This window comes from Miscanthus floridulus, chromosome 10 (assembly GCF_019320115.1).
Source record: "Miscanthus floridulus cultivar M001 chromosome 10, ASM1932011v1, whole genome shotgun sequence".
Classification (NCBI taxonomy): Eukaryota; Viridiplantae; Streptophyta; class Magnoliopsida; order Poales; family Poaceae; genus Miscanthus; species Miscanthus floridulus.
This window is the reverse complement of record NC_089589.1, coordinates 8070719-8092379: the sequence shown is the minus strand read 5'-3', so window position 1 is coordinate 8092379 and position 21661 is coordinate 8070719. Positions and strand designations below refer to the sequence as shown.

Genomic DNA, 21661 nt, shown 5'->3' with positions numbered 1-21661 from the left:
CCAAGATCCAGTTGAAGCACGCAATGAGGCAGGCACTAGAAGATGTGTTATGATTATTAAACGACAGAGTACAAGATTATTACAGTAGTTACTTTATTCACTGGTTGTCTATACCAAGATGAGAGAATTCCTTATTTGACACTAGACAAATGACCTATTCTTTTCTTGGCCCTCGAAATTTTTTTCTTCCTTATTTGACACTGACTTCAACTTTTGTTCCTAAATTAACATTCTGTTGGATTTCCCGTCCGCGAACCGTTAAATGCCCTGCGAAAAGACAATTTTGCCCATGTGGGTCCCACCACCCTTCTCCCTCCTTTCCTCCCCTTCTCCCTCCTCTCCTCCACGCCGCACAGATCCTCGGCGCTCCTCCTCCTCGCGCTCCTGGCCACCGCGGTGTGCCTCGCGCACGCAGGCGCCGAGTCCGTCGCGTCGCGCCGCTAGCTCGCCTCCGGCGGCCTCTCCCCGATCGGCCCAGGCTCTGACTTGGAGTGCTGGCGACGGCGCGGGGACGAGCAGGAGGGGCCTGCCGCGCGGGAGGCTCCGTCCCAAGGCCTAGCGGCCAGCCACGGCGGCGCTGCGGGTGCGCGCCAGGCGGCGGACGATGCCACTGCACAGGGACGGTGTCGGTGGCTTCCGGGGAAGCGCGTCCATGCCGCCGGGCTCGCCTTGTCCTCCTCGGTGAGTCACCTCCGTGCGCCAGGCCCATGCACGTCCAGGCACCGGCGGCGCTCACCCGAGCGTCGCCAGCAGGCGCAGACCGCCGAGGAGTCGCAGGGAGGCGTGGCCGCCTAGGAGGGAAGCTCCGGCGTGGCTACAAGGGGAGGCTCCGGTGTGGAGGAGAGGAGGGAGAAGGGGAGGAAAGGAGGGAGAAGGGTGGTGGGACCCACATTGGCAAAATTGTCTTTTCGCAGGGCATTTAACGGTTCCCGGACGGGAAATCCAACAGAATGTCAATTTGGGAACGAAAGTTTAAGTCAGTGTCAAATAAGAAAGAAAAAAAAATGAAAGCCAAGAAAGGAATGAGTCATTTGTCTAGTATCAAATAAGGAATTCTCTCTACCAAGATCCAGTAAAAGCAACTACGCGTACTACATACGCTATATATATATATATATATATATATATATATATATATATATATATATATATATATATAGGGAGAGACTATTCAGCAGCCGGCTACAAAATAAGTTATTCTGTAGCCACCTCTATTTACCATAATTTTATATACTAATTTACCATAATGTCAATACATATTTACGATAGTTGGGTTACTATAACACATGGGAATATTTACCATAACGTTATAGTAAACCACTTAGTAAGGAGTTACTGTAAATCTCGTAAATTAACATAGTAATTATCGTAACTCAAAGTGGCTACAGAATAAGTTATTCTATGGCCAGCTACAGAATAGTAGTTATATATATATATATATATATATATATATATATATATATATATATATATATATATATATATATATATATATATATATATATATATATATATATAGGGAGAGGCTATTCAGTAGCCGGCTACAAAATAAGTTATTCTGTAGCCACCTCCATTTACTATAATTTTATATACTAATTTACCATAATATAAATACATATTTACGATAGTTGGGTTACTATAACACATGGGGATATTTACCATATCGTTATATTAAACCACTTAGTAAGGAGTTACTATAATCTCGTAAAATAACATAGTAATTATCGTAACTCAAAGTGGCTACAGAATAAGTTATTCTGTAGCCAGCTACAGGATAGTAGTTCTATATATATATATATATATATATATATATATATATATATATATATATATATATATATATATATATATATATATATATATATATATATATATATACTGCTTGTATTGTAAGTACATTATTATAAGCTAGAAAACATAGGTATCCGTACATATATACTCTCTCTATCCTTCTGAATAAATAGATTTCTAAAGTTGTTAAGTTAGAGAGGGAGTATATATTAGGAGTAGAGTAGTGATGACTAGGTCGTCGGGGTCGGGGGCGCCTACGAGATTTGTATCTTATTGGGCTCGTGCTTGGGCTTGGGGATGGTAATCTGAAGCCAGCCTTTGGGCAGCATCATCGCGCCCACATTCTTCTCGTCGTAGCCAGGAGGCATGAGCAGGCGGACGTCCAGCGAGCTCGCCCGCCACTCGTCGTTGATGTCGCCCTTGTACTTGACGACCAGGAGCACGTGGTCCGTTGTTGAAACCTCCAGTTTATCCTGGGCCAATTCTCCTACCTCCAGCTCCAGGATGATGAGGTCCTTGTCCTTGTCTTCCCAGATTCTCCAGTTGGTGCCCGCTGATGTAGTTGTAGGCCGGTACACCAGGGCTTCCAATTCATTCCAAAATCAATTTATTACTTTAATTACTAGCAGTATGTACAATTGTCGATCAATCAATAAATGAAGTTCGGCTTTATTTAGTATAAATTTATTTAGCGTGGCACTACATACAGCTTACCACTTACCAGCGGGTTCGATGTGGTACGAGTACTTATTTAGCGCATGGCACGCGAAGAGAGCAGCCCGCCGGGACCGGGACTCCTTGCATGATGAGGCGGCCCAGCGCAGAGCCTCTACTGACGAAGCCGCCGCCGGTTGTCTGCTGCGGAGCTGCAGTGATCCGGCGCCGGGAGAGGATTTCCCCGGCGTTGGCGTGGGCCTTGGCGCCGCCGCGGCCGCCCGGGTCATCAGGAGGGTGGTGCAGGACCTCATCGACATCGCCATCTATCTATCACCGCTAGTATTGCTTGCACTATGTGTTCTTGTGCACTGCGGCTTGCTTGCTGTGGCGATGATGCATCATTGTATATATGCGTGCCTGCCTTATATAGAGGCCGTGCGAGGGACAAATGCTGGGTAGCTTTGCTTCGCTTGACAGTTCAGAATACATTGTACATTTTATTGACTGAGCAAGCTACCAGCTTTTATTATAAAAGTACTGTAGCTAGTATCGTGATGGTTAGCTTTGTTTTGTCAGCTTTTTATAAAATAAAGTAGTATAAGCATATGTGTGATGGTTAGCATTGCTTTGTCTGCCGGTTCAGAATATATTATATTTAGTGAACTGAAGAAGCCTCTTTTGTTGTAATTATGAAGAGTACGAGCGGCAATGCCAAGATCAGACGACTGGCTCGACCGAGTTTTCTGCTCGGTAGACCCCTTCTGCGCTCAAGCACAACATGTGTTGCTGCGCTGTGTATAGATGTCCAACGGGCCGGCCCCGCACGGCATGGGCCCGCCTCTTAGGGACACGGGCCTAAGCGACAGCCCAGGCATGGCCTGGCGGGCTGTTTTTTGTGCCGGGCTGGCCCGGAAAGCATGCCATGGCCAGCGGGCCGGACCGGCCTGAGGCCCACTGAATGCCAGGAGAAGCCGGAGAGACGGGGAAGGGGAGGCAGCCCAGGGTGCTTGACGTCGGATCCGTTGGGGTGAGAAGAGAAGGGAGCAGGGCGGAGCTCAGGGTTGATCGACGCCCTCGAGGCCGGCGCGCTTGCTCCCTAGGAAGCCACAGCGGTCGAGGCCAATTCCCCAGCAGGTGGCGGCGCTTCCAGGCGCGACCGCGGGGAGTTGAGGAGCCCCTGGCGGGCGATGGTGCTTCAAGGGAGCGGCCGTGCACAGGTGACGAGCTCCTAGCGGCAGCGGCGCACCCCGCGGTGAGAGCGAGAGGAGCTTCCAGGGAGCGTCCGTGTAGAGGTCGGAAGTCGGAAGGAAGAGGCGAGCAGGTCAACCACGAGCGCGTGGGAAGCGAGTGCGCCACTCTGTGAGTGTGGCGCGGGTACGGGGAGGGGTCTGCGCCTGTGCGTGGGGAGGGGGAAGTTAGGGTTATGGGCGATGGGCCTTTAGCAGGCCCTGGCTTGCACCAGGCCGCCGGGCCGATTGCTAAATTGCGGGCCGGGCTGTGCCGCCCATCGTGCCTAAGTAGCGGCCTAGGCACGGCCCTATGCATCGGGCTAGGCTGGCCCGGGCCCGTGAAACATCGGGTCGTGCTGTGCTCATGCCAAGCTGAAATAGCGGGCTTCGTGCTATGCCAAAGGACTGCGGGCTGCATGTACATCTACAGCCAATGCATGTGATTTTGGTGCCCCTAAGAAAATAGGTTTGTACGTACCTCTTTCCTTGTGTGGCGTGGGCCATTTAGAAAAATCGAGAAGAAATGCATGGCGATGAAAAAAAAAAGATGCCTAGCTTGCAACCCCTCTGAAAATCCTATACTTGCCACTATATATCTTGCGTTAATTCACTACGACAGAAATTTTTATAGGGGATGGTTCCTGATGATTTATAGAGGTGGTTTGCCCAGCCGCCCGTATACAAGTGCCTCTATAAATCAATGTTTTGTAGAGGCGGTTGTCAAGTCATCCCTAAAAATCAATTTGTAGGAACGGCTGAGGTTTTATTGGGACGTCTGAAAAATGAGCCGCCCCTACATGCTGCCAAGCATGCATGAGGCAGAAGCAAAAGCAGAGCATGAGGCAGAGGCGTAGACCAAGAGCAAGGCAGTAAGCTATTGTGGGCCAAATTATGGTGGTCTTCATCATCATCGATGCAGTACTCTTCATTAAACTGCCAAATTGGGGCAATGCCTTGGTCTGCATCTCACGGTTACTCCTAGAACTGACGGCGTGCCTTCTCATTCTCCCGTCCAACGGATGCTATGCCTTCAGTATCCTCACCGTGCTTTTCCTGATCGTTGTTGTGGCCGTCCTTCGATTAAAGTTGCAACATGCAGTAAACAAATATGCCTTGCCGGCATTCACCGATGGTGACCAAGAGAATGATTACCTGAACCATTTATTCGACATATCAGACGCCATTGCCAATTGTGGCGGCCTGGTCACTGGGATCATGGGATACTACTACTACATGGTAGGGCCAGTCACGGCAGCTGGCTTCTAAGTTAAAAGTTTCTCCGTAGCCGAATCACTGCATTGTTGACCCGGTCTAAGTTAAAAGTTTAAGGAGATAAATCACACTACAAATATTTGGCACATTTTCTATACTTCAGTCGCCTGAATTTTGTGTCTATTGTTCAGACGATGTTTTATGATGAATTTTACGATGTTTACGTAGTATACATATGATATTCTATGATGTATTTTAAGATGTTCACGTACATACGACAGTCGTCTGAATTTGTGTTTACTGTTCAGGCGACGTGCGGTGATGTTCGTGTAGTATACATGTAATGTTTTATGATGTATTTTGTGATGTTCGCATAGTATACACGTGAAGTCTATATTTCAAGCACCTGAAATATAAAAAATCCCAATATTTGGAATAGAATCCAAAAATTCATAAAAAAAATTAAAAAAATTTATATAAAATTTTTTTTACATGAAAAAATAATACAATTAAAAATCCTTTAATTTGATTTAATCTTAGAAAATCCATATAAAGTCTGTTTTACCTCGAAAATTATGAGTAAGTTTTGGATTTTTTTTCTTCTTCTAAAATCATGATCTATCTTGTGGTGCCTAGCTTTTTGGTGCTTGTTTGCTAGTAGAAGCTCTCGTTATCTATTCTAATTAGTCCATGTTAGTTGATCATTTTTGGCATGATATAGTGTTTTCATCTCACAACAAAACAGTATCAGCCGGCTTATAAGCCATAGAAACGATCAAGCGAATGGTGTACCGTTGTGTTTTATTTTGTGTTTGAAACCTCATAAGTACAGCCCTAAGTTTGTTATTGGAGAAGGGCATAATAATGATACTGAAATCAATTACACTCGCGGTATGTAAATCAGGCCTAAAATTGTGCTGTAACCTGGCTCATCCAGTGTGCATGTTGCATATATTGTTTCATTGACCCCCTACATTTGGTATTAATTAAATTATTAAAGTTTGGCAAAGTTCCCTTCTCAATAGGAGTAGAGCTTATCTGCTTATGCCTAAAATAAGGTCTGCAGCTCTGTCGTTAAAGTTTCATTTTCGCCTTCTTTTCCATAAGTGCATCTACTTTCTTTTGAAACATTTGCACGATACAGCATATAGCAATATATGACACGGGTACTTTCAATGTTAATATATAGTACGATTACAGCTGCATTCGTGATGTTCTGCTCCTTAAGTTTCCATCCCTGCCATTGATCTCTGATTGCCATGAGGTTTAACCATAGTATATCACGTCCAATAACTATTCAAGGTTAGGTTACAGCACTCACAGTTCGGCTGACAGAAATGAAAGGAGAATTCAGAAAAATTCCATGTTATTTGTATTCTCACGATACACCGTTGTGTTTATTTGAACCAATAAATTAAAAGAAAAAAAATTGCACAAACTTGAGCATGCATCGGACAGCATACTCAGATACATACAAGTAAACTAAAAGAAAAACAGAATGCCAAGGATAATTAAGTAGGCAAAGATCCATGGATCTACTACGTGACAACCTGTGGCGTGCTTCCCGAGTGCCCAACAAGTGGGATGGAGGTGGCGATAAACGTGAGCACGACGAGGACCATGACGACAATGGCCAGACACTTGGCGTGGGGTCGAGTCACAGCTCCCACCGTCACCACCATGGACAGATAGAGCCCGAGAGCTATCGCACAGAAGAAGAAGAAACCAGCCGCGTTGATAGGCCCTACCATGAAGCGTCCGGCGATCGCCGTGAAGAGGCCGCCAAAATTGGCGATGCCCTGCGACAGGTCCAGCAGATGGCCCAGGTGTGGACTCTCCTCATCGTCTCCGATCATGTCCTGTGTGAAGAATGGCAGCACGTGCCTATCGGCCGCGTGCTGCAGCTTTGGCTGGAGGAGGGCGACGACGACGGTCAGGAGTAGCGTGGCGAGGATGGCGAAGGCGTAGTGTTTGTTGAACGAGAGAATCAGAAGGCAGGTCGCCAGCTCTAGGAGGAGCCATGAGATGCAGACCAAGGCGTTGCCCCATTTTGGCAGCAGCAGGATGAGCGCTGCATCCACGATGATAGCAACCAGGAACAGTGTGTCTTCAACGCTGAATGTTGTTGATGTAGAATAGTGATGGGTCAGGGACGCGTAGAACATGGACATGGCGAACCAGAGCGCCTTCAGAGAATAACTGGACAACAATTTTATTTGCTGTTTGAGCTGGCCATCTATGGTATCATCATTGCCATACACGACCTGCATTAAATTTAAAGATAATAAATTTTAGTTTTAGATATGCCGAAAGTAATAATAATGCGGTAATCTTAATAATGCAGTATGTTGTTTAAAAAATAATCATGTAATATGTGTGATTTGATATTACATGAAAAATCAATATGCACAGCATCAATGCTTTTTAATCCATAGTTTCAGTTTCAGCTTAGAAACATTAGTAGTCATTGCCATAGTTAGAGCAACTCTAAGAGACTCTCTGTATCCTCACTAATGGTTAGGAATAGAATTTTTGATAGAAAAATATTCTCCAATAACTTTTTTAATTGGTTATCTAAATATAGAGATTCTCTATTCCAAATTTCTCGCTAGCCATGTATGTCTCAAATCGAAACCATGATGCACACACGAGATTTCTTACATGTGTTAGCTAAAAAATACATAGGATTGTAGGAAATACCTAGAATAGTGTGGATTTTGAAAATTGTAGCATCGCACGGGCACGGACCTAGTAAATATACAAAATACATGACCGTTTCTTTTTTTAAGGAGATTTTCCTTCCCATCTTACCTGAAGGATTTGCGGCTTCAGCGATTGGCAGGCCCACCCCATGATTTGACCCATCTTGCTTGGTCGGCCCTCCTGGGCCCAAAAGAAGAAGAAAAAAACGATGACAAAAAACCTAACCATGCATGCTGTCTGTCTGTCTGTCAGCTAAATGCTCATATAACACCTCTCAAAAAAAGAAAAAAATGCTCATATAACAGAACAACAGTCAACAGCACCTTCCCCGTGTGCCCTTCTTCGTCGTCCTCCGCCGCCACCACGTAGGAGAAGTCCTCGTTCCCCGACACGTCCACGGACTGCGGCTTCACGTAGACGCAGGCGTCGTAGACGATGAGGCGGTCGAAGTGCTTGAGCTCCAGCTGAACGTTCTCGAACTCGAAGACGGCCTGGTGGTTGATGGACGAGCTGGTGGTGGCCCGGAAGATCTCCTCCATGGTCATGGACGCCACCAGTGCGCGGGTCTCGCGCTCGATGGCGCCCCTGACGACGTCGTTGAAGTGCTGGGAGAGGTTGTCGTCGTAGCGGAGGCCCTTGTCGTCGTCGTCGTCGGTGCGGGGGGCGACGGTGAAGACGACGGCGCGCACGATGAAGGGCAGCTTCTCGCCGCTCATGGCCTGCACCTCGATGTCGAAGGTGTGGTCGACGGGAGCGAGATCGACGCGCTGCCCCAGCGCAATCCACGCTTTCTTGGCGAGCTTCTCGTCGCAGATCATCAGGCAGCCGTTCTCCTCGTGGCGCCTCTGCACATGGGCCGTGCAGGACATCTCCTCGGCGTCGTGGTTCCTCCCTTCCTTCAATTCACCCACGGTGGGATTATATTGGCTGGCTCCTCTGGTACGACTAATATAGTAATACTCCATTCCATTTACGCAGGCATATCAATCAAAAAAAAAATACTCCACTGGGGAATTGACGGCCCCTTATCAGGTCTGCACAAATAAAGTACTCACACTTTGGTACGGGAATGGAACGCGGGATGGGAACGGAATGCAGCGTTTCTGCGCGAACCGTCTTCTCGCTGACTCCTGGGGCCCACTCGTTTCCCCGAGTGGGCAGTCTTGGGTTCCTTTACCCGGGTTCTTGTGGACTTAAAAGGCTGGCCATTTTCTTATTGTTTTGATTTGATGAGCAACTTGAGGGAAGGCTTCCTCAGCTCTCCTCTCCTGACAAAAGAACCAAACATGCCTTTAAACTGTGAGCTAAATTATGATTAAGGAAATCTTATTTATTGCACGCTTGTGACTTGCTCACTTATTACCATGTAGAAGGAAATATTGAGGAGAGCAAGAACAAAGAAATATGACTTAACATGTCTGTAGTAGTTGTTGTTGCTCTTCTAGTCTGGAATAACTTTTAAATTTCTAACTTAGATACTGTCGGGTTCATAAACCCGGGGTCCTCAATGGGCCCGCTTCCCAGTAATAGCTCGGCCCAGCAGACGACGTTGCGACAACGCGCGCCTCCTGGGCCGGCCCAGATATCTAACGATAGGCCGGAAGAGCGATCCAGTCTCCAACCGGAAGGCCCGGCCAAGGAGGGGACGGCGCTCGCTTCCGACTCCGACCCACGTTTCCGACCAAGAATACGCCGAACCGCTGCTTACAGCTCTTCTCCGACCGACGCGGTCGGAGCCGACTGGGAAACGACCGGCCGGGGACGCCCACTCGGTGAGGACCCAAAAATCAGGTAGAGCAGATAAGGTAAGGCGCTCAAGTCAACCGCAATACCGAGGACCATACCCTGCACACCTGCAGGACAGTACTGTCAGGCCATGCCAGAAGGGTACTTTGCAACCTTCCAGGCGTGTCAGAACCCAAACAGTATTATGGGCGCCGACATTTGCCTTACAGTATTGTGGGCACCGTCCTTTGCCATGCCAGGCGAACACGATAAAGCCAGACACACGCGTCAGACATAAACAGTATTGTGGGCGCCGACGATCGTCTTGTACCCGGTAGCGTGGACAACAAGACTTAGTAGCACACGTGCACGCTCTCTCTCTCTCTCAAACTTGTAAGGCCATCCCCTTCGTCTATAAAAGGGGATGCGCTCTCTCCCAACGGAGGACAGTCAATCCGACTCTCTCTCGGCTAAGCTTTAGACATTCTGAGTATTCAAATAACTCCACAGCTCTAGAACTCTCAAGCTACACAGAGCATATGTTCTAATACTTAGCACACGTTGGAGCACTCTCGGCCCTTCGGTTCAGAGTCCAACCGGACCTTGAACACCCCCCTTCTTATTCCCACTCGTTTGTAACCCCACAGCAAACTTCGAGCACCTGGGCTTAGGAATAAAGTCACCGACCGACTGGAACTGGACGTAGGGCACATTGCCTGAACCAGTATAAATCCTATGTCATTGAGTGCTTGGGCACATCCGATCACAACGCACGGCAAAACTACAAATATTTACTTGTTGGTCACTTTTCGCACCGATAGTTGGCGTCGTCCGTGGGGAGGACGCCGTGCGTTCACGCTTTTGGTCATCGGATGGCCTAGCTTTCCACCATCTTCGGCATGATGGGTTCAAGCGATACGATTCGCTTCGGCTCACTGGAGTTTCCCATGCTCCCACCTGTTGGGATATGGGTTCCTCCCGTCTTCGAGCCGCTCTAGACTTTCCTCTTTGGAAGTCTAGACTTCATCGCCGACCAGCTCGGCGTACTTCGCCTCCATGAGGAGACACCTATCCCGGCGCCCATTGGAGGAGGAGCGCCCTTCGTCGGCTCCAGGCCACCCGACGACCTCAACGACGAGACACCCGTGCTTCGCTTCGAGCCCACGTTGGGCTCAAATCCCACTATGAGTAACGTACATATTGTTCTTTACTCGCTATTTAATACTCTCCGTCGACTCTCTGGAGGGACCCTGTTGTCCCCACCGCAACCGACGTGAGACCGGCTCCCCTACGGCCTTGCGTCCCCCGCGGACATGTACGCGTGGGGGCTTCGAAGGACGCTGATGCTGCCCCCTCTCACATCTGAATTCGTGGTGATGGCGGGCTAGGCTCCCGCCTCTTTTCATGACCTAGTGGATGACGAGGTTGAAAACAATGGCTCCAGCATCGGTGACATGGTACTTGGCCACTCTCTGTCCCGGGAGTGCGCTATGGCGGACGCTCCGGGACAGCCACCGGTGGTAGCAGAATCTGTACAGACTCACACCCCTCCGAACCCTCGTGCAGCACGGTGAGGAGTTGCGACAAAGGCGGCAGAGCCAACTACCACCTACGCTGACACGCTCGGCGCAGCACGCTGCGCCATGCAGGCGTAACCCGACGAGCGGCGCCTGGGGTCACACCCGTCAGGTCCAGCGCAACATCCTAGATGGAGGAAACAATCCCCCATAGTTTGCTCAGGCTGGCCAGAACATCGCTGCTCCGGCGATGCTTCTACGCGGCCTTCCCGAGCCTATCGACCCCCAGGAGCAGGTGATCCATCGGAACCTTTCGGGCGCTGGTTGAAACCACCACCGTTCAATAGGCGGAGAGGTCTACGTCGAGACACCGACTTGTGGCCTCTTTCCCCACTAGGGGAATGGGGGCGCACCAGTCGAATCGCTCCATCCGCTCACCACTACGGCCGTCGGGCGTGGAACAGGAGGCCACAGCTACACCACGGCCTGACCCGGCGCTCGCTCCACACCGACCACCTGTGCGTGAACAGCTCGGACCAAACCATGATGCTCGCAGCGTCATCAACAATCGGTGTCAATCCCGGCATGATGATGATGTCCATCAAGCGACGACGAGAGCAAGTGGAACGGGCCCTGGCCGAACCATCGAGGGGAGCGAGGACACGCACCCCAGGCTTGATCGCTGACCAGACGATCGGAGTCCCAGCCCGGATGGTCTGGGACCACGTGCCTTTGGTCGTCGCATCCAGAGAGCGCTGTTCCCACAGCGCTTCCGACCACCCACCAACATCACCAAATACACCGGGGAAACAAATCCTGGTATATGGCTTGAAGACTTCTGGCTCGCCTACCGAGCCAGAGGAGTGGATGATGACTACTTCATCATTCAATGCCTCCCCATCTGCGTGGGGGAGCATGTTCAAGCATGGCTCGAATTCCTCCCGCCTGACAGCATCCGCGACTGGGCGAATCTCAGGAGGATCTTCATCGGGAATTTTTAGGGGACATATGTCCGTCCTGGGAATTCCTAGGACCTTAAGAGTTGCCAGCAGGAGCCCAATGAGTCCCTACGAGATTACATCTGGAGGTTCTCAAAACGGTGCAACTCCCTTCCTAATGTCGTTGATGCGGATGTCATCAGCGCGTTCCTCTATGGGACAACCAATGAGTCCTTGATCCACAAGCTCAGTTGTCTGAAGCCTAGCACCACCCACGACCTACTCGACATCGCCACGAACAATGCCTCTGGCGAGGAGGCGGTCAGAGCAGTCTTTAGCGAAGGCCGGGACAAGGGCAAGGCCAAGCGTGAGGACCCCTCCACACAAAGGGGCAAAAAGAACAAGAAGGATCGGCGCCGACCAGCCAACTCCGCTTTGGTCGCCGTGGCCGATCGTGCGGGCAAGCAGCCCCAGCAGGGTCAGCCCGACCACTTCAACAAGCTCATGGAGAGCCCATGCACCAACCATGCCTATCCCGTCAAGCATCTCTACAAGGACTACGAACTCCTCAAGCGCTTTCTGTGATAGGCCGATGGGCCGAAGGAAGGAAAGGGCAAGGAGGCAGCAGCCAAGAAAGGAGGCATGGCAGGCAAGGATGATGGCTGCTTTCCCAATCCCAAGGAATGCCTCATGATCTTTGGGGGATCCGATGCCATCTACTCCAAGCGCCAGCACAAGGTGCGCTACAGAGAGGCAAGTGTCGCCGAAACGGCCGTCCCCTCTTTTCTTAGTTGGTCAGAATCTCCGATCACTTTTGATTGGAGGGACCATCCTTCCCACATCGCCAGATCGGGTCGCTACCCACTCCTCGTCGACCCCATTGTCTGCAAGAAGAGCCTCACCAAGGTGCTGATGGACGAAGGCAGTGGCCTCAACATTCTCTACGTCGACACCCTCAACGCCATGCGCAACCTCCGGTCGGAGCTCCGCTCAGTGAGCTCTCCCTTCCACGGCATAATCCCAGGGACGTAGGCATACCCGCTCAGGCAGATCAACCTGCCCGTCACATTTGGTGACTGAGCCAACTTCCGCTCGGAGGTCCTCACCTTCGAGGTGGTGGACTTCCTAGGGTCCTACCACGTCATCATGGGGCGGCCATGCTATGCCAAGTTCATGCCGATCTCCAACTACACCCACCTCAAGTTGAAGATGCTGGGACCAAACGACGTCATCACTGTGGGTAGCACCATTTTGCACGCCTACACGTGCGACCGCGAGCATTTCGAGCTCGCCAGTGTCGTCAACAACTCAGCCGAGCTCCCTCAGCTTAGAAATTCATCGACTCCAGCAGTCCCATACTACAACAAGCCAACCTCCTCGACTACCTTCCACCCAATCAAGGAAACTAAGGCGGTGGGGATCGACCCCACCGACCCAACCAAGATGGTGCGGATCGGGGCCAAGCTCCTAGCCAAATAGGAATGCGAGCTCGCTGACTTCCTATGCGCCAATCGCGATGTCTTCGCATGAAAACCTTCTGACATGTCGAGCATACCATGGGAGGTCGCCGAGCATGCATTACACCTTGTCCCAGGCTCAAAGCTCACCAAGCAATGCCTGTGTCGCTTTGACGACGAGAGGTGCAGGGCCATAGGCGAGGAGATCGCCAAACTCCTGGCAGCTGGATTCATCGAGGAGGTATACCACTATGACTGGCTAGCCAATCATGTTCTTGTTAAAAAGAAGACCGAGAAATGGAGAACGTGCGTTGATTATACTAGCCTCAACAAGGCGTGTCCGTAGGACCGCTTTTCTTTTGCCACGCATAGACCAGATAGTCGACTCCACCTCAGGATGTGAAATCCTCTCCTTTCTGGATGCCTACTCAGTCTACCACCAGATCATGATGAAAGAGTCCGACCAGCTCGCAACTTCATTCATCACCCCGTATGGTTCATACTGCCACGTAACCCTACCTTTTGGTCTGAAGAACGCTGGCGCCACCTATCAATGGTGCATGCAGCAATGCTTCACAGACCAAATCAACCCGCTCGACCAGCCTGACCAAGTCGAGCGGCCAAAACCATCAACCGCCATCTATGTAGATGACATAGTGGTCAAAACGGCCAAAGCTTGCGACCTGATTGTAAACTTGGCCACAACGTTCGCAAACCTCTAAAGGTTCAACATCAAATTGAATCCCGAAAAATGTGTTTTTGGGGTTCCGAAGGGGAAGCTGCTTGGATACATCGTGTCCGAACACGACATCGAGGCCAACCCCAAAAAAATAATGTCCATCTCCAACATGGGCCCTATACGCAACGTCAAGGGCATATAGAGGCTCACTGGCTGTTTGGCCGCCCTAAGCTGGTTCATCTCCCGGCTAGGCGAGCGGGGAATGCCTCTCTATAAACTTCTCAAAAAGATAGACGTGTTCGTCTGGACTGAGGAGGCACAGTAGGCTCTAGAAAGCCTCAAAGCATCACTGACGTCGGCCCCAATCCTCGTTGCTTCCGAACAGGGAGAACCCCTCCTCCTCTATATCGCGGCAAGCAACCATGTGGTGAGCGCCGCCCTAGTCATCGAAAGGGAGGAGCTGGGACACCCCCAGAAGGTCCAATGACCCATATACTTTGTCGGTGAGGTACTCACCAATGCCAAGGTTCGGTACCCCCAGGTGCAGAAAATTCTATATGCCGTACTGATGGCGACCCGGAAGCTCCTAAACTACTTCACCGACCACGAAGTCATGGTTGTCACTTCATACCCATTGGGAGACATCATCCGCAACCACGATGCCATGGGACGGATCTCCAAGTGGGCACTCGAGCTAATGGGCCACGACATCAGGTATATCCCCCGCACCGCTATTAAGTCTCACGCTCTTGTAGACTTTATCGCTGAATGGACGAAGGTCCATCTCCTGACCCCAGACATCACCCACGAGTACTGGACGATGTACTTCGACGGGTCAGTGATGGCGCCCGGCTCGAGGGCTGGAGTGGTTCTGATCTCCCCAGATGGGAGCAGGCTCCGCTATGCAACCCGTCTCCATTTTTTGGCCTCAAACAATGCCGTGGAATACGAGGCCCTCATCAATGGACTCTGCATCGCCATCGAGCTCGGCGCTTCACGGCTGTACGTCCACGGCGACTCAGAGTTGGTCGTCGACCAAGTCATGAAGGAGTCCTCTTGCAAAAGCCCCCTCATGGCAGCATACTGCCAGGAGGTGTGCAAGCTCAAGGACAAATTCCACTAGATCAAACTACATCATGTCCCCCGAAAGGACAACGATGCCGCTGATTTTTTTGCAAAATTGTCTGCCAGGCGGGTTCCATCTCCAGATGGGGTCTTCATCAACGACCTCCATGAGCCGTCTACCCACATCCTAGAAGGTTCGATCCAGACACACTCCGACACCAATCTAGCAATCGGGGACTTCGACCTTGGTGCCTCCATGACGACGTCGCTCGACGACGTCGCTGTGGTGGCACTCGATCAAGCTGACTGGAGAGCACCGCTACTCGCCTACCTCCTCGAGGACATTCTCCCACTAGAAAGGACTGAAGTGCGACGAATCGCTCAACATGCCAAGACATTCGTCGCATTTGGTGACAAACTTTACAAGCGAAGTGCATCGGGAGTACTAATGAAGTGCATCCCTACCGACCAAGGGAAACAACTCCTCCTTGAGGTCCATGCCAGAATCTACGGACATCATGCGGCCCCGAGGTCGCTGGTTGGAAAAGCCTTTCACCAAGGTTTTTACTGGCCCACTACGCTGCGAGATGTAGAGGAGGTCATCCGCAGGTGTGAGGGATGCCAGTTCTACGCTCGGCAAACTCATTTGCCGGCACAGGAGCTTCAAACCATCCCCATCACCTGGCCATTCGCGGTCTGGGGCCTCGACATGGTCGGACCCCTCAAAAAGGGCCCGAGAGGCTTCACTCACCTACTCGTAGCGGTGGACAAATTCACCAAGTGGATAGAAGCGAAGCCCATCACCAACATTCGCTCAGAAGAGGCGGTCAAGTTTTTCCTTGACATCATCTATCGTTTTGGTGTTCCTAACTGTATCATCACTAACCACGGAACTAACTTCATCGGGAAGAAGTTCCTAGACTTCTATGATGGACATGACATTAGGATCGATTGGGTCTTGGTCGGACATCCATGTACTAATGGTCCGATCGAGCGGGGCAATCGCAAGGTCATCCAAGGACTTAAGCCACGCATCTTCGTCCGACTCAATAAGTATGCTGGGTGATGGGTTGTAGAGGTCCCAACGATCCTCTAGAGCCAGAGAACGACCCCGAACCGATCCATAGGGTTCACACTTTTCTTCCTGGCCTACGGAGCTGAAGTAGTGTTGCCCTCCGACCTCGACCATGACACCCCAAGAGTGAAGGCCTTTGATCGAGACCAAGCCGCGGAGGCTCAGTAGGATGCGGTTGATCTACTCAAGGAGGCTCATGAGATGACCTTCATCTGCTCTGCTCGCTATCAGTAAACTCTCCGTAGGTACCATGAAAGAAAAATCAGGGGGAGGATCCTCGAGGTCGGTGATGTCGTGCTTCGGAGAACCCAATCAACCAAGGAGAAACATAAACTCTCTCCACCATGGGAAGGACCCTATATGGTGACTGAGGTGATCCGACCAGGCACCTACCGACTGAAGGACGACAATGGCAATGTTCTCACCAACACATGGAACATCGAATAGTCACATTGTTTCTTCCCCTAAAGCTCGGTCTTACCATTTTCTTTCATTCAACGTTTGCTCCTACAAGCACCCTAGCCGGAGCACTCTTAGCCTGGGTTGCTCAGGGGCTCCACGAGGGTGTGATACCACCCCTCTTTTTCACTATCATATAATAATACTTTTCACCCAAACAAAAGGGTAGTCCGTTCCTTTAATTACCCTACATGACTTATGTTTTAAAGTCCCAACCGATCACACCCGCCATGACCTACGGTTATGAGCAGCTGAGCCTCGCAGGCCACACCCGGGTTCTTAAGGTTGCAGCCTATGGGTCAAACGGGCAGGTGCGAAAAATAAAGAATAAAAAACAAAGCTATGCTAGGGTAAAAACAAGGACGGATGGGACAAGCTTCCCCTTACGAGTGATTCCATCACAAAACAAAATTGAAGTATTCACGAATGTAAAAAACTGTTCACATGGGGGCTCCCCCACGAACTTATCTTTTACATATGCTGACTGTTTCTGCTCTAAATTCTATTGTGGCCGCTCGACGGCATCGGTTGATGGCACGATCGACGAGGATAAGGATAACTCGCTTTCTAATGGGACAACGTTTGGCTCGGTCGGAGGTAGGACGACGCTCGCTTCCAACCCGGTCTCCACTCCTTCCATAGGCAAGATGACATCTTCCTGGCGCACACCCTCAGCCACGCTCGAACGGTGAGCCTCCATCACCCACTGCGCGGAGACTTGCTCGGCAACCATCTGTGCATATGGCACCAAGCTCTCCCCAAGTGCATGGATTGCATCCGCGCTCTAGCCGTCGGCGTACCCTCTATAGATGGCGGTGAAGTCTAGATCTAGGTGGTGCGTCGCCACTGAGGTCAGCACCCTTGATGTCCCGTAGAACATGCCGTCGGAGATGAGCGCCCAAACTTCATTCGGGACCTCCGCCAGCTGGATGGTGGGCGTACTGGTGCTCGGTCCCAACCCGAACACCTCAGAAACGACCACCTGGGCGACATTATGAATCTGGTCGAGCTCCCCCTCAAGAGCACATCGCTCCTCAAGGGACTTGGCTAGCACCTCTGCGCTCTGACCTATTGTCGCCTTGGCTGTCTCCAACTCTCGCTCCAAAGAACCAATTTTTCCACCCAGTTCTGGAAAAAGGACTACAAGTTCAGAAGGAAAAGAAAGGAAAAACCAAGGCATCAACCGAAGGCAGAATAGATACATACCAAGGCGGGTGTTTTTGAGGATGGAGAGTTCTTCCTCTTGCTGGGTCACCTTCTCGAGCAGTCGAGCGTTCGACTCCTCTGCCCCAAGCACCTGCCCCTGGAGCATGACCACTTCTTGTTCAGCCTTCGACCGGGCCTTCCGCTCCGTCTCTAGAGCCTCCGAGGACATCTAAAGCGCTGCCTCGGTCTCCACCAAGTGGACCTTCACTGTGTTGAGTTCCCGCTCGGTAGCAGTCGCCCGTTCTGCCACGAGCAGTTCCACAGCTTGTGCTCCCGTCGCCTCAGCCGCTCGGTCTTGGGACTCATGGTGGGTGGTTTCTAGCTAGCGCTGAAGCACATCAACTCGCCGCAACATCATTACTTCTTGCCCCATCCGATCGTGTTCCTCCCGAAGGAAATGGGACTTGCGGATCGACATCGCCTCTAAATCCTATAAAGCGAGAAGCAAACATGCTGAAACAACCAGTGAAATACCAAGGAGTCAAGGACAAACACTAAAAGCATAGAAAACTTACTTCTACGATGCATGGCATGTCAACTATAACCGCCTGATGGACGAGCTCAACCGGCTCCAAGGCCTCCTTGAGCCTCGCCTTGGTTTGGGCGAGATCGGACTCCATCGACAGTCCTCTCTCCCCAAGCAAGTGCCAGAGCTTCACCTCCTCCTCATTGCGAAGGATGAACCGAGCCTTCCTCGGGTCGCCGGGGTAGGGCCACACCAGCTCGCGGGTCGCCCTCGACCCGCTGGAAGATCCAGCTATCACAATATCATGCAATGACCAGATCATCACCAACTCCTATGATGGCGGGATGGCTGGCGGCTCCACCCCAGTGTCTACCTCGCCAGAGTAGGGGATCTCCACTATCTGGACTCCATGGCTCGCCAATGGATGTTCTACCTCCGGCCTGGCCACGTCTCCTCCCGACCCCTCTAGCTCTCACCTAGAGGGCGAGCCGTGCGTTCCTCCACCGGGCGAGGCAGGGAGCCCAGTTTTCCTCCTCTCTTCCTCCGTAGCTGTTGGGGGAGGGATCGCATGGGTCACCTCTGACCCAACCTCTGCTACCGCTGCCGCCATACTCACGACCGGCCAGGAGGACACAACCCCTAGAAGGGAAGGTCGCACCGCCACCAATCTGCTTTCCCCGCCGCTCGTCGCAACTCGCTGCAGGCTAGGTCTCCACTCTTCCCACCTGGGAGGCAGGGTGATGCCCAGTCCCACCAGTCCCTGGCCGCTGTCAAATAAGTACAGGTCAGTCGCGCTCAAAAAACTCAACTGTGAGATTGAAAAGGAACATAAATACATAAGAGCCCTGAAGCACCGACCCACTGGCGACGAGCCCACCGGATGAGGACCGCTCATGGGTCATGACTCGTGCCCCCTCGCATCAACTGAGGGAGGAGCCAACCCGGCTGGTTCCTGATCGGCCCATGAATGGCCACGACCGCTAGCTCATGGCGCACCCACCGGAGCAACTAACGGGGCATCTCCCCGTTGTGGGTCGCACACACGCACCGACCCCGAAGATGCAGGGGTACGAGCATGCTCCTCCGACCAGCTAGTGTGCCCCGCCATGCTCAGAGCAGGGGGGGTGCGAAGCCAACGATGCCTCTTGCTCGATGGCGGTATCTTCGCTCGCGGCACGTTTCCTTGACTTAGGAACGTCGCCACGCTTCTCCGTATCCCACCCACCGCCGACGACCGCGGCCGTAGGCTCACGATGCTCCACCGAGGTCGTGATGATGCCCCTGTCTCCTTCATCCTTAGAGGTACTTGCATCGCCACCCATCTCCGTGGGCTCCTCCAACTCGAGCTTCGCCTCCACGTCGCTCTGGCTTTCACCACCCTAGACCCACCGGCCAATCTCCTTCTCCTTCTCCTTCTCGATCCTCCTTCGAGCCTTCTCAGCTCTCTTCTTCTTCTTAGCAAGCGCTACCTCCTTTAGGGTAGCTTGCCGAGCTATGCCCTCTGGCTCCCTTGAAAGATGCGATCGGGATTTGTAACCCGCGAGTCCTATGAAACGGACATCTCGAAATCAAGATAAAGGAGAGCAAGAGGGAAAAGGACACGGCATAAGAAGAGGGGAGCATACCAGATTGGATAGCTTCATGGCATGAAGAGGTCTGCGCATTCCTTCAAGGGAGTCTTTATCCCTCAGTTGTAGCACCCTGTTGAGTCGACTATAGACTTCATCCTTCGGCAACTCCTCTGGCGACGCGTGGTCGGGATCTGTTGGGCCAGAGTATGCCCACATTGGCCACCTCCTCTCTACCAGTGGGGCGACTCGATGGCGGAAGAAGGTGTGGAAGACCCATAGCCTATCGAGGCCATGCTGCACCAGCTTCTGAAGCTCCGCCTCGATGACCTCCAGCTTATTCTGCCAACTGTAGGGACCCCATGACCAACTTTCCTGCCTCTCCGGTCTTCTTCCGGTGAACAGTGGGAATGGCGCCTCCGCTGGGTTCCTGATGTAGAACCACTCGCCATGCCACCCCGATTGGAGTCATAAGGGGAGTACGCAGGGTAGGAGGTTGACACCTTCAGCTTCTTCTGTAAGGCGAAACCCCCAACCGGTGCGGTTCTAGGTGGCTTCCCCTCAGACAAGGTTCGCCCATCTCGAGGAAGGCCTCGTAGACGGTGATGAAACCAGTGATGTGTAGCACCCCAATTGGATTGAGGTGCTGCAGCTCCAAGCCCCACTCATTGAGGAGCTCACGCAAGAACCAATGCATGGGATATCCAAGCCCGCGCTCGTGGAAGGCAAGGAAGGAGACAACCTCATTGGCCCAAGGTCGTGGAACAGCTTCCACTAGCGTAGGAGCCCTCCAATGTGCCACCTCCTTCGACGAGAGTAGCCCCTTCTCGGCGAAGGCGGCCAGCACCTCCTCATCCACGTTGGATGGCCTCTAGCTCGACATCATGCCCTAGATTCACAAATGAATCTGTGAGTTCTCCTCTACCTCGCTCTACCCTCTCTCCTAGAAACCGCCGCGGTGCACGAACAAGCTTGGCGAAAAAGGAAGAAGGAGAAGAGGCAACAGTTGGAGAAGGGTGAAAGAATGGGAGGAAAACCCTCTCCCTTCCCCCTATTTAATGCGGACATGCGTGCAATGGGACGCGTCCTGACTGATGGGACTCACCCTGCCCAATGACTACCGCAACCAGGGTGCAGGAAACAAGGCGCAACCACACGCAAATGGCCCTCCGCCTTCCCAGGCAGGGCTTGGAAGGGCCCAATAACAGGATCTCCATCAAGGAGAGACCAACGGGCTGCCTATGTCGATCGGATGGCTCAGACGACTACCGAGAGACAGGTAAGGAGCAGTGGGATGCCCCATGCAGGCTATGCCATCTCTGTCAAGAACGATGGACACGGATCCCATTCGGACATATCCGATAGGAACTCCTCAAACCCATCACTCGAGTCATCAAGGTAACTTTACCAAACCTTTTATTTTATTTATTTGCATGATCATTCATTCATCCTTTCTCATACGCACATTCACACATTCATCCATACACACATCCATTCATTCATCTCATACATCTAGGCATTGCATATGCAAATTGATGCATCACAACGCTTCGCGTTGCGTCACGAAGCGGTAGTCGCCTCGTTCGATATGAGCAACGATTGACTGGGGTTCGAAGGCCAGCCTACGAAGGGCTTGAGGCCACCCCTTGTTAAACAGAGCCAAGGGAGAAAACGCAGATGAGCCCCAGTTGGCCCTCGCCTGATCTGCCCAGTAGCAGACAGGGTCATCTCGACCTTCTCGTTCGATCCTAACCTCGAGCCATGCCCACAGAAGCTCCATCGAGGGGAGGCCAGTAGGCCACCTGAGTCGGTATCCGGAATGACCCGGGCATCTATCGGGAGGTGGGTTAAGCAGTAGTGGAATGCCACATGAGGGCTATGCCGACCCCGTTATGAACGACAAACAAAGATTCC

The 21661-nt window shown here is 51.6% G+C and overlaps 1 protein-coding gene across 1 annotated transcript; it reads right to left on the bottom strand.

Moving 5' to 3' along the window:
- Positions 1-1918: 1918 nt before the first annotated feature.
- On the bottom strand, positions 1919-2823 carry LOC136485990 (uncharacterized). Its single transcript, XM_066482763.1, has 2 exons — positions 2513-2823; positions 1919-2374 (listed from the first exon to the last, which is right to left on the bottom strand). The coding sequence occupies exons 1-2, from the start codon at positions 2769-2771 to the stop codon at positions 2046-2048; spliced, it is 588 nt and encodes a 195-aa protein (XP_066338860.1). The 5' UTR covers positions 2772-2823; the 3' UTR covers positions 1919-2045.
- Between the last annotated feature and the right edge of the window lie 18838 nt (positions 2824-21661).